Source organism: Porites lutea, chromosome 8 (genome assembly GCF_958299795.1).
Source record: "Porites lutea chromosome 8, jaPorLute2.1, whole genome shotgun sequence".
Lineage (NCBI taxonomy): Eukaryota > Metazoa > Cnidaria > Anthozoa > Scleractinia > Poritidae > Porites > Porites lutea.
The window spans coordinates 30,925,939-30,938,214 of record NC_133208.1 but is presented as its reverse complement, the minus strand read 5'-3'; the positions used below and the strand labels follow the sequence as shown (position 1 = coordinate 30,938,214).

Genomic DNA, 12,276 nt, shown 5'->3' with positions numbered 1-12,276 from the left:
TGTTGAAGGTATAAGGTATAGCCTGTGCTCGTCATCTTTTGTTTGAACCGCAGGCGTTCTGATAGGAGACAAAACTTCAAAGAGCAACGCGCCTCTTTTATAGAAAATTGGTGAGGGCGGGTTTATTAAGCGTTCTCCTTCGTTTATAATTATCGATTTTACATCGACCCCTTATCGACCCCACATCGACCCTACATCGATCTCACATCGACCCCACATCTACCCCACATCGACCCCACATCGACGCTACATCGACCCCACATTGACCCCACATGGACCTTCAAAAAAGTGATTGAAACCTGAAGGATTCGAATTGGAATCGACGGAACTAGCGATCGATAAGCAAAAATTCTTACTCAATCGACTGTATCAAGAGCAGCCCATTCCACAAGATGAAGACTAGTCCAACTATGAATGTTGTGGTGGTGGTGGTAGTGGTGGAGGGAAAACAATAGAAATGTGGTGGCGGTGGTGGTGGTGGAGGGAAAAAAATTGAACTGTGGTGGTAATGGTCTTGGGGGAGGAAAACAATTGAATTTTATGGCCTGAAAAGCTATATAAATGCGAGACATTCTACCTCTTTCTCAGTCTACATTTTGCTCCTGAGGAGTTGACATGAGTTGGTTCTGTTCTGTCTGCTAAAAATCCTTTAGTAGAAAAGATAGTATGCAAAGGCACGTGATGTCTAAACACCGCAATGCTGGTCTCACCCTATTTCAAACAGCTCCGATGTTTTCACAGCAATGTTAGCGGTTTCGCTTCGAGCATCCTTTCACCTCCATGATTGCCGGAATGACCGGGTCCGGAAAAACGGCCTGGGTTCGATCTCTATTGCAACAAGCTTCAGAGACCATTTACCCTCCCCCGGAGAGGATCGTTTGGTGTTATTCACAATGGCAGCCTGGGTATACACAAATGTTAATCGCCATGCCACACATTGAATTCGTCAAGGGAATTCCTACGGCTTTGGAGCAGGATTCCTATTTTGATGTGAACAAACGGAATTTGATCGTGTTTGATGATCAGATGATTGACGCCGGTAAAGACAAGCGAATTGTGAACCTTTTTACTGGCGTGGCTCTCATCATCGCAATCTGATATCGTGCAGAATCTATTTCATCAGGGGAAAGGCAAGGCAAGCCTATTGTTTCTATTGAAGTAGAGAGACGCTCATTAGTAAACCTATACCGAATTAGTATACAGGAAGACCCTCATTAGTATGGAGGAAAGCACTTTTTCCCTAAGTTATAACAATGGGCACGTCACAGCAAAATCGAGGTGTCATGGTAACACTAAAAAAGTGTAAATTCTTGCAGCTGTGTGGACACCAAATAGGTGTTCAGTTAACATTACCGTCGTGTATATTTACACCAAAATGGTGTAAATATGACCTACATACGATCCTGAATGCGTTTAAAAACACCTTTCCAGTGTTACAGCAACACTGATTTGGTGTATATTTTCTCTATATTGGTGTTGAATAACACCAAAATTGGGTTAACGTAACCTAATTTTGGTGTTAAAATACACCAAAAATATGTCTCTTTTACACTGTTCTGGTGTTTTTGTTACACTAAAAAAGGGTAATGATGACACTGAATATGTGTAAAACCCATTGCAGCTGTGTGCACACCAAAGTCACGTAAATTTACACTACTGGGAATTTTACACTGTATTAGTGTAGATCAACACTTCTAGTTGTGTTATAACACACTGTTTGAGTGCTGAGCCAACACTATTTGTAACTCATGGAGAAGTCCCAAAAGTAGACAAAGTAACAACTACGACAACAACCTGTAAATTTACTCCCATTTAATAGCTTATATTACCCTGACAGTAAAAACTTTGTCGTCTTCAGAATTCAGTAAAACAGAATTAAAAGGAGTGTTTAACTAATAGGGCTGTACACGGTGTGTCTTTCTTTTCCAAGACTTTTTTATAGGGAGCTCAATACTCACGACGACGACGGCGACGAAAATGTTACGAAAAAAACACAATAGATTTAGATTAGCAAAACAACATCTTTGCACGTGCATAACGCATTTTTGCTTATTTTCTTGCCGTTGGTGCACGACTACGACATTTTAACTACCTAATTTCACCAGTTTTGGGGTGGACGAGAACAAACTGCATGAGACAACGATTTTCTCAACCTTGTTAAAAAATTCAAATAGTCCTTTATAGAACTGATTTGAACTCTGAGCAGGAGTGATGAAATTTGAAACAACGTGGATTTACTTTTTAAGAGACATTTTTTCTACCGTCGCTGTCGTCGTTCGGCTTAGCTATATTGATGTGAGAGGCAGATTACACAACAAGTCGCGCAGTTTAATATATTTTAGTTTGCTTTAAGAGCTTAGAACTGAGTCAGTTCATTCATGAGTTGTAAAACTTTCGTCGGTAGTTTAACACTGTCGTAAACATTCAAAACCTCTCTCTGGAGAAATAAATATGTGTTTCTACATTCTTTTGGATATTCTATGTTGCAAACAAAATATATCAGCAGAAGTGTGACCAAAGCGCTGGTATGTCCTCCATTAACCTTCAGGAGGAGATTCCTTTCCCCACTAAGGTATATGTCATCTGAGGCTTGCAGTTGCCCCTCAAAGATGATAAAGGGCGTCATTCCCTCCTTGGCGTTATGGGCAATTTGCTTTGCATCATCACCATTCTAAGAGGAAAAATAAGCCAAAAGAACACTTTCACTAAATGTGTTTTATCAACTACTGCAGCATGATAAATGGCAATAAATATCGAAATGGAAAGTTCTGTATGTTCATGCAATTCTTCAGGTAGCCCAAACCCTATTTGTGTTTTTTACGATTGCTACGATTTAACCGATTTCTATGAATTTTGCCATCTTAACAAAGAATAGTCAAAATTTAAGAAACAGTTATTTATTTTCGTGTAGGTAAAAAACTTTTTGAGATATCAGATTATGTCTAAAACCGAATTTTCACAAAAACTGTAAAAAAAAATCATAGAAATCGTTTGAATCGTTCCTGCCACAAAACGCGATTAAAAAATATAACCAAAGCGCTTAAAAAAATAATAGTTCCGTGCCACCTTAAACGACCCCTCCACTGGTCACAGTAGAAACCGCTGACACTTTTGCCTGAGTAAAGTGTCGAGTAAAGCACGCTGGCAAATTCTACGTTGATCTTCATACTTTATTGCAAGCTGATTTTGAACCCTCTAATATTCTTTATAATGCGGTAAGTGACGAAAAGTATGTCTCTGATACTAGGCATGTTGTAGTGGTAAGCAAACAACCTTTACCTATATTGACTGATGCATTATTATACGTAATCTGAAGGTAAGCTTATTTATTTTAATTTTTGGCAAGTGTCACTCAACTGGAACATTCATGGTTGTTAACATGAAGGTAAAAACTATGAAAAATTCAAACATCAGAGAGATGCAGAGATCGAGCTTTATGTAATATCTTACAACTATGATTTGTAATGGCATTTATATGAACAAGAAAGATAGGGTATTGACTCTAACTGTATTGTTGTTTTCTTACCTGGTAAAGAAAGTCACATTGGCTCTGGCCATTTTTCGGTGCCCTTTCAAGTATCATCGGCAAAAGACACAGAGCAATGAGTGCTTGGTCCTCTATATAAATTGGACATAAAAGTAACTGATCGGCTTTTGTTTCACAAGAGACAGAAATGTGTTAACTTAATGGGGAACACCCATTCACTGTTTTGTTTTCCTCTGCCCCAACCATAGTAATGGGTCAGAGTAAGAAAGAAAGGAGAAGGGGTTATTAAAAGTGATATAAAAATTTATTATATAAACACCAGTGAAATACCAGGTGAGCTTTTGTGCGAAAAACATGATATCTTCACACATGAAAATGCATATTATTTTCACCTAATTATGAAAAGATCACTAGTGCTATCGCTACATAACAAATCCTGCCTTTTGCAGCCAAAAAATATTTAATTGAAATGGTTTGGCATTTCATTGGTGTTTATTTTAATCATAATGGTGTTTGAAAATATTTCACTCGTTCGCTGCGCTTACTTGTGAAACATTTTTCAACACTCAAAGAGAAATTTGGTATATCTCCGCGCGGCCAGGTAATATCCTATATTTGTAAACACTAACAAAAAGAAAGGATGTTGTGGCAAATTAATGTACAGTAGTGTCCTTTAAAAAGTTATTTACCTGACGTGGGCGGAGTATCCTCTTCATCATCAGAGTCACACTTTAGTAGATCGAGAAGTGGCTCCGATCCTTTTAGATTTTTTTTTTTGCTGTATTCAATAATTTTGGAACCCAGTTTTAAGAATTTTTCTTCAATGCCAGTCGCTGCATCTTCATCAGCCATTAGCCTGCAGTATTCATTTCGTACCTGAAATTTTGTAATCAAAACAATTATCCATAAGAATTTAACATATTTATATCACCATTACATATTTTTTTATTTTTAGTTCTTTCCAACCTAACGAAAACAGTAAAATCCTGGGGTGGGTAATAACCAACATGTATACCGAAATGCGCCTCTAGACAGGATATGGTTTTCGCCACTCTCTCCTAAACAGGGTACTCTGTGCATCACTTAACAGTTTTGCGCAATTCTGCATGTCCTAAACAGTGTATGTGTCCTTTTTCCTAAACAGGGTAATAAAATTAAGAGTTTTGCATTTTTCTAGGGATTTTTTTGTTCTAAATAGGGACTGGGTCTCAAACTCTCAACAACCCTGCACCCCTTCCCAATTGGTCAAGTACCCCCCTGGGTTTCAATCCATGTCCATCCTTGTGATCCTTGTGATCAAAGCAAAACTGGACCAGTGTTTTTAGAATTCAATTGATAAGAATTAACACACATTTTAGCTTTTAAAAAATGTAGCGTGACGAACGTGTGACTAAACTGTAGTCTAAGCTTACCTCTTTTTCATCAAATAGAAATGGATATTTTTCTTTGATGTCCAGTAGAGGTACCATCTCCTTTGTTAAGTACTCCCTTCGGAAGGAATATGTGAGGTCCATTTTTCTTGTTACAAGGCTGTGTCTTTTTTCTTTCTTCTTCCATTCTGAGTGCATCCACGTGACATGCCTGGCATGGGATGCTTCGTCCTCTCCTTCAATATGTGGGGGAGCCCATTTTACAATCCCCCTTCGTAGTCCTTTTGCGGGATTTGGCTGTTTTATGCTACCATCTGGGTTTTTCCTTTTTCGTGCCATCACCATTGGGTCTGGCACATAACCACGACATTCATTCTTGCATTTATCAGTGAGGATTCTATACCAGCTTTCCTGTTAAGTGTTCAAATCATAAAAGTGTCAAGTACAGTTCATCTATAATTTTGTTTTATATAAATAATATTGTTGCTCTTAAAATTTATGTGCAACAATATTATTCATTTGTAATAATAGTATTGATTGTCATGTTGGATACTGCACCTTAAGTTCATAAACAGTATAGTAAATACAATTGAACTACAACACAACCACCTGTCATATAGAAGCTGCCACCTATCCAAAACACCAAACTTTTTCCAGTCAAGTCACTACAGTTTAATCCTCTCACGAGACCACTTTTTTCAATTAAGATGTTTGAATTTTCATTGTTCTTACCATCATGTTAACAACCATTTGGCACATGGTTTGATCACCATGTGCACTGAATGTTCCAGTTTAGTGACACTTCAATACCAAACCTCTAATCTTTGCACCGTGGGTAGTCACTTATGGGAGGCCCCGTTGCATAGTTAAACAGAACATACACATAGCCTGTTATTGATCAGTGTAAAGCTCTGGTTAAATTTTATTTTCTTTCATCCAGATACCAAATTTGCAGTTTTTGTTGTGTTAAGTCTTTTGCCCTTTCATTCAAATTCAATTAATAGTCATATTAATAATATATCTACTTACACAACCACCATCTACATCAGCTTGAAAAGGATAATCTGTTATGATTTGTCTGCAAACTTGTCTTCTTTGATCTGCTGTAGGAGACCTGTCATTTTCAAAGTTAAATAGAATGATATAAGTGATTTCTGACAAAATGGTTTTAATGCATACATTCATTTTCAGCAGTGTTTTTCTCTCTCTGCATAATACCAGAACCGGTTTTCCCAAAAAATGCAGGGATAAAATTATTAGAAATACTTTTGTGCAGGCACCCTACAGCATTACTAAGTCTGTTCTTTCTGTCTTTTTTGTTTTAAATTTGTAAATAACCAAGCCTAAGACAGGCTAGAGCATATTGTGTCCACTTATAATACATATTAGACACAAATGTTAGCTACATTTGTGTCTAATATGTATTATAAGTGGACACAATATGCTCCCATTGACTTTAGAGAAGCTTGTCCCAAGCCACCTGCATATGCAATTATTTAAACCTTCTGGTAAATTGCAGGCATTGAAATCTACATGAATCAATATTTACTGTTTACTCACATTGTGTATTGACAAATTGCATCATATATGGCTTGTATAAACTTGCTTCGTGCCTTTTTCTCCATGTAAGATCGTTTCCCCAATGCCTCCATTACAACTGGTCAGGTCAGTGAACACCAGTCTACTGTATGGTTAAATAATATGATTATTTGATAAACATTGAAGACAACAGGAATTGAATAGTAAATAATGCATTGAGGCTTCCAGTACCTGGTAGTCTTTCACTGTGAAGTCTAGCTCTTCAATAGCTATAGGCATTCTTCGACTGGTTTATTAAATCTGTTGTTGGAAAAGTTGGTAATTTTTGATATTATTTTATTATCAGTTTTGATTTACATTGACAGTGGTTAACCTCAGTATAACAAACCTCTAATGAAATAATGAAATGTCATATTTATAGCAGACATATTTTGCCAGTCCCTTGACCCTTAACATTTCCTTAAATGCTGAAGACTCTTTTATTTTGCTTGGTTTTATATAGCTGCTCAAATGTGGTGCTTAGCACGCTACTTTCCTCTGATGATAACTGAATGGAATCCTCCAGATAATGACCATTTAATCCTTTTTTGCGATTTGCTTCGAATTGTGGATCTATGCTGTGCCCCTGTAACAAGTGCCACCGCTGCAGCCTATTTAAGAATTCTTATCAAAGATTATTTGTAAGAAATGCTGTTGCTATATCCAAGCAAAAATATATCACCTAAGCAGCACTTTTTGATCCACTATCCTAGACAGCTTGTTCAGTGAGTACCACATAATGATTTACATTATTGCAATTTTCTTTTTTCCTTTACTATATTAAAATTGTTGACTCAATATAGGTGTTGTGATAAACAGTTTAATCTTGTCTGCAAGGTCGTCAGGTCTGGAAGCCACTGGATTTTTCACAGCTGCCATGAACATAATCCCTAGCTTCTTTTGTAGGAAAGGAAAAGAAACAGAAATGAATTAACTTCTTAGCTGTTAAATTCCCCACCATAACTAAATCATAAGGATTCCATGTGTCCCTGTTAGTGAATCCCTGTTGTTTGTGTGCATATTAGCATAATTTGTGAAAAAAAAGGTGAATTCCCTTAAGCACAACTTACAACTCAATATTAAAAAAAGTCTTTTACAAAATACCTGGATTGGGCTTTTACATGTAGTATAGATATCGTCAACTTCAAAGTTTTGTATTGGTTGGATTGGTAATAACTATTCTCTCATATAATATAAAATGTTCATTTTACAACTTTTATTACAGAGTTGGTCCTCTTATCAGACTGTGGTGTATGCGATTTGAGGCTAAAAACCACTATTTCAAGAAGCTGGCAAGGAGCTCAAAGGGTTTCCAGAATTTATGTAAAACACTGGCCATCCACCATCAAAGGCTACAGTCTTATTGGCTTTCTGTTGAAGGAGGATATCTACGTTCAGCTCAGGAAAATGGACCAGGTTTGTTCCCCTAGCACCTGAGACATGAATTCACTCACTGCATATTTTGAATGTTTTTTTTTTCTGTTAAACCTGATTGGCAAATTTTTGTATAATTTATTGCTGGTTATAGTACTTAAACTTTAGAAGAACGAAAATTAAATATCCTTTTAAATGTTTTATGTCTGACAACGAATTTGAGTATGAACACTTCTTCAAAAAAGTGATGTTGGTAGCTTAATAATGGTGTTTGTATGTGTATGAGTGTATGTGTGGAGGGTTGTGGGGTGGTAAGGGGTGTACAAGCCTTCTCATCCAGAATAACCTGTAAAAACGGTGGGGTAGGGTACCTTTTTTTCTCTTTTCTACATTTTGCAGTTCTTTTCACCCACTCAATGCCATGTATAAGCTAAATGTAGGTCCCCACTCAGCTGGATTTGTCATACAAAAAAAAAGGGTCAGTGGAATGGAGGCTTGCTTTAACTTATTTACTCAGTTTATGTTCCCCATTTTATATTGCATCATTTTAAGGGAGAAGCATTGCTGTTAATGAAATGACAAGAGTGCGTCAGAATGCTCTATATGGCCACTTTCCTTATATCTTACCAGATACTATACTCTACAGGTACATGAATGGGTAAAGGTATTATTATTCTGATGAATAAATGAAAAATAAGAAAGTGTCTCATTCATATTATTATTTTATACATTCCTGACTGTTTCATTTGTATCCCATGCATTTAAGCTTTTTTAAAATATGAGACGTCTGCACGTAGGTAATTTTATAATGGGAAACTTAATAATGTTGACTATTATTTAATTGCCTCCTTAATTCATAATATTGCATTTACATTCAACCAGGTAATATCTGTAAACTAAAATACTCTTCTTTACATTTTGCAGGCCAAATTGGGTTCAGTGCTTTGGGACAAAGTACCAGGCAAGGCAAATTCTTGTGATTGGCCATGATGGCCTCTTGCCCCAGTTTCTTCAAATTGCTGAAATTCTAATTTTACCAAATGGAAGTATAGTTTTTGTTGGAAACAAGTTAGGCACAGTCAGGCACATTGAACATCTTTGTTCGTATGAGATTTTAGTACGTAACGAAGAGCTGATAAGTAGCTATGAAGCCCTTATCGATCACCACCCTTTATTACTCCACAGAGTTAAGGTTGGAGGTATTGAGACACTTGTTGTGAGGATGAGATATGACCTGGCAGATGCTGTATAAATGAATCAACCGCAGTTATTTAAAACATATGTCTAGACAGTGCTTAACTAAAATGCTATGTATTAAAATTTATGATATTTTGATACAAATGAAGTGAGAGTTCATTCTTTTAACAATGGGTAATGGCTTTCTTTAAGGTTCTTGCCCCCCTCAAGATGACACACACTGTATTGGGGCAGGGGGGTGGGGGCAGGGGTGGGGTCCCGGTAGTAGATGCCCATGTGTGTTTGTGTATGAGTGTTTTTTTAGGGCTATCTGCCCTTAATAAAGTATGTGAGGTTAATTGTCCTTATTAGATCCGTCAATTTTTCAAGAAGAGGAAATAACATCATCTGTAATAAAAGATTCATATATTAAGAAAGTTCTTGTGATCAGAGTAAGGGCTTTTAACCTGTAGCACCAAGTAGTATAACTACATTCATGCTGGGGCACTGCCACACATCTCATATTTTTTGAAAAGCAATAGACCTATTCAGCTAACTCATTGTTGTACAATCTTGTACCCAATTCAAATCTCAGTGGGTTAGAATTCTTTGTGTATTGTATTTACGTTATAATGTGGCATTCACATTTTAACGATATGAAAATTCCTCAAACAAAGCGTTTTATTCCCAAAGGGTTTGAATCGGGTTCAACATTGAGTTAGCCGAATTCACGTGAGCAGGGTGTTTAGGGCTTTTAGGGCTTTTCCTTAGATTCTCAAGGTATTTTTCCAGTGATCATACCAAAACGACCTATATAAGTTTCAACATTTTTGACCAGGAATCTGCAATTGATAATTTCAGATTAACTCCTTGTTAGTGTTTTGATACACGATTTAGTGTAAAATTACACATCAGTTGTGTTAAGTACTTGCAAGAGTTTTGAAACACAGATGTAGTGTAACTTTACACCGCCAAAGTGTGGCACATTTCTTGATTACACCATTTTAGTGTTTTCATACACTGAATTGGTGTATCTTTTAAGAAACACTCGGCAGGTGTTATGATAACACTAATTCATTCAATGTTAATGTATATCACCCTTGGTGTTAATTTATAACCTCGAATTTGCTGTGTGACGTCATGGACTCGACCGCTATACGTACTAATGAAGGGAAGGCATACGGAAGGCAAGGGAAGGCACCAACGGGGTTAAGTTTCAACATAGTAATGGACTACTGTGAGCGCAGGCCAAACGGCGAGTAGGACCTAAAATTCAAATCTTCGAGCTTACTTGTAATCATTTCTTTATCATATGGACAATATAGATGGTAGAAATTTGAAAATCTGTGTTTATTACTGGCTTACCGCCATCGTAGCAAATGCTTATAAATAAGAAATAATTACAAACTACCTTTAGTTGAGTTCTATTTTGATTCGTGGAATCAGTCAAGGACACTAGTATTGCGGGTCCATACCTTTCTTTTTAGGAAAATAGCGCCTTCAATACTTTGAACCAAATCCCTGACAGACAAGAGCTCATAAATTCTTTCTCACGTTGGTTTTGTTACTAAAGTAATAGCGGCTACTTTTTTGCCTTTCACGCAACTCTCAAAAGAAAAAATATTTCGAAACTTTCTTGGGTCGTATAAATTACCCAAAGCAATAAACAAACGAAGTTCAATTTTAGCTAAGTTTGAAAAGGCGGGAATAGTGACATCTTAGACTAGCCATAAGTCAACCTCACGAGTTTATAAGCGAGCGGAGCGAGCTAAATCGGACGAAGGACATTTATGGGTGACATCGCTTCTCGCGATATTGTGACTACATAAAAAATACCCTTTTCCAGTTCCCGAATGTATAGTGGTCATTTCAATTCTACAAGTGGATGTTTCAGTTTTCAGTAAAACTCTCCTGTCTGTACAGTGGCTGGAGTTAAAGGCGGAATGTAAATTTGTCAGTTTGTGGCTAATGATCATGAACTAGTGTGTTTCACTATGGCTAGTGAAACTGTTTTATTTATAAACACTTTCAATTCTCATGGTTAAATAAACGGGTCCAAACGACAGGTGAAAATAAACCCATCTCAGTTTTGTTTATAAACTAAAAATCTGTTTACAAATTTTAAATGGACAGAAATTCGCCTAACTGGAAAAGTTAGAATATTACAACGAACTATAGAACAAATACTAGCTCAAAATTGGAGGAGTCAGGTATAAGAGAAAAAAAGTGGAAAGGAAGATGCTTTTGAGTACAATGTCGCACCTGAATGTGCCGTTTGTCACCTAGCCTATAGCCCATTGAGTTAAAGCATGATTAACTTAGAACTACCATTGAGAAGCTATTTGTCAGTGTATTAGTAAAAGATGAATAAAAGCGAAACATCACACAATTGAGACATGGGCTTGATACTTTGACTTGAGCTCTGACTCGTTTTTTTATGGCTCACGTTTTGCAACATTTAAAGATTTGACTTTTTTCCAGTATGGGTGAATTTGGTACCAACAGCTTATCTCTTATACGTGAAGGTGTCACGAGTCCTGCTTCATAAATTCAGGATATTTCTCACCGAAAGCGTTAAAAATTTACGAGGAATGCGTTATGGTGAAGGAAACTCTTTTTTAGTTTAATTAAACTGTATAAATAAATATTGTTTTACAAGTCAGTTCACAAGTTAAAAGATGTTCATTAGACTTAGAACGACGGAACTGAAGATTTTTAACGAAAATTATTTTATTAACAATGTGTATATATAGTGTGTAGTAGCTCAGTTGCCAATTTGCTTAATTCTAAATGTCTCGTTTTACTGAGGAAAAAAACTGCGAAGGCGCCATGTATTATTGCTCTAAAAATCAGTTTAAAACGTTTAAGTTCTAACCTATACAAATGTCAAATACCATTTACAAAAAAAACATACCCTCACAATGCATTCGATGTGTCTTGGTATCGAAAGAACGACGGATATTCAAATACATTATAGTTCAATATGTCACTGCTAACTCACCACTAAGGAGGATCAAGAATATACACGTCAAAAGGAAGTTACCGCCAGCCATTCGACTTCTTTAAAGCGAGTTAGCTCCTTTATAAAAAGGCGTTAAGCAATTCCTCAAATAACAACAAAGTATAACAGAGATCTGCAGCTGGAGCCTGAAGAGTAGTTAAGCTATTCCTCGTTTATTTACAATGTGTTAATATTGCTGACGCAAATGAGTTAATTTTCTACGCATCATACAATAATTTTTTTTTTTTATTTTAAATTTTCCGTTTTGGGTTCTAAAAGTTGAAAAAGAG

General features: G+C 36.5%; 2 protein-coding genes across 2 annotated transcripts; one reads left to right on the top strand and one right to left on the bottom strand.

Annotated features, from left to right (window-relative positions):
- Positions 1-2,356: 2,356 nt before the first annotated feature.
- LOC140945540 (uncharacterized) lies at positions 2,357-6,511 on the bottom strand. Its single transcript, XM_073394553.1, has 6 exons — positions 6,418-6,511; positions 5,887-5,971; positions 4,900-5,268; positions 4,177-4,363; positions 3,527-3,618; positions 2,357-2,671 (listed from the first exon to the last, which is right to left on the bottom strand). Exons 1-6 carry the CDS (start codon positions 6,507-6,509, stop codon positions 2,357-2,359), a joined length of 1,140 nt encoding a protein of 379 aa, XP_073250654.1. The 5' UTR covers positions 6,510-6,511.
- A 288-nt stretch (positions 6,512-6,799) lies between these two features.
- LOC140946943 (uncharacterized) lies at positions 6,800-9,150 on the top strand. Its single transcript, XM_073396031.1, has 4 exons — positions 6,800-7,160; positions 7,661-7,851; positions 8,362-8,455; positions 8,734-9,150. Exons 1-4 carry the CDS (start codon positions 7,084-7,086, stop codon positions 9,059-9,061), a joined length of 690 nt encoding a protein of 229 aa, XP_073252132.1. The 5' UTR covers positions 6,800-7,083; the 3' UTR covers positions 9,062-9,150.
- Positions 9,151-12,276: the final 3,126 nt, after the last annotated feature.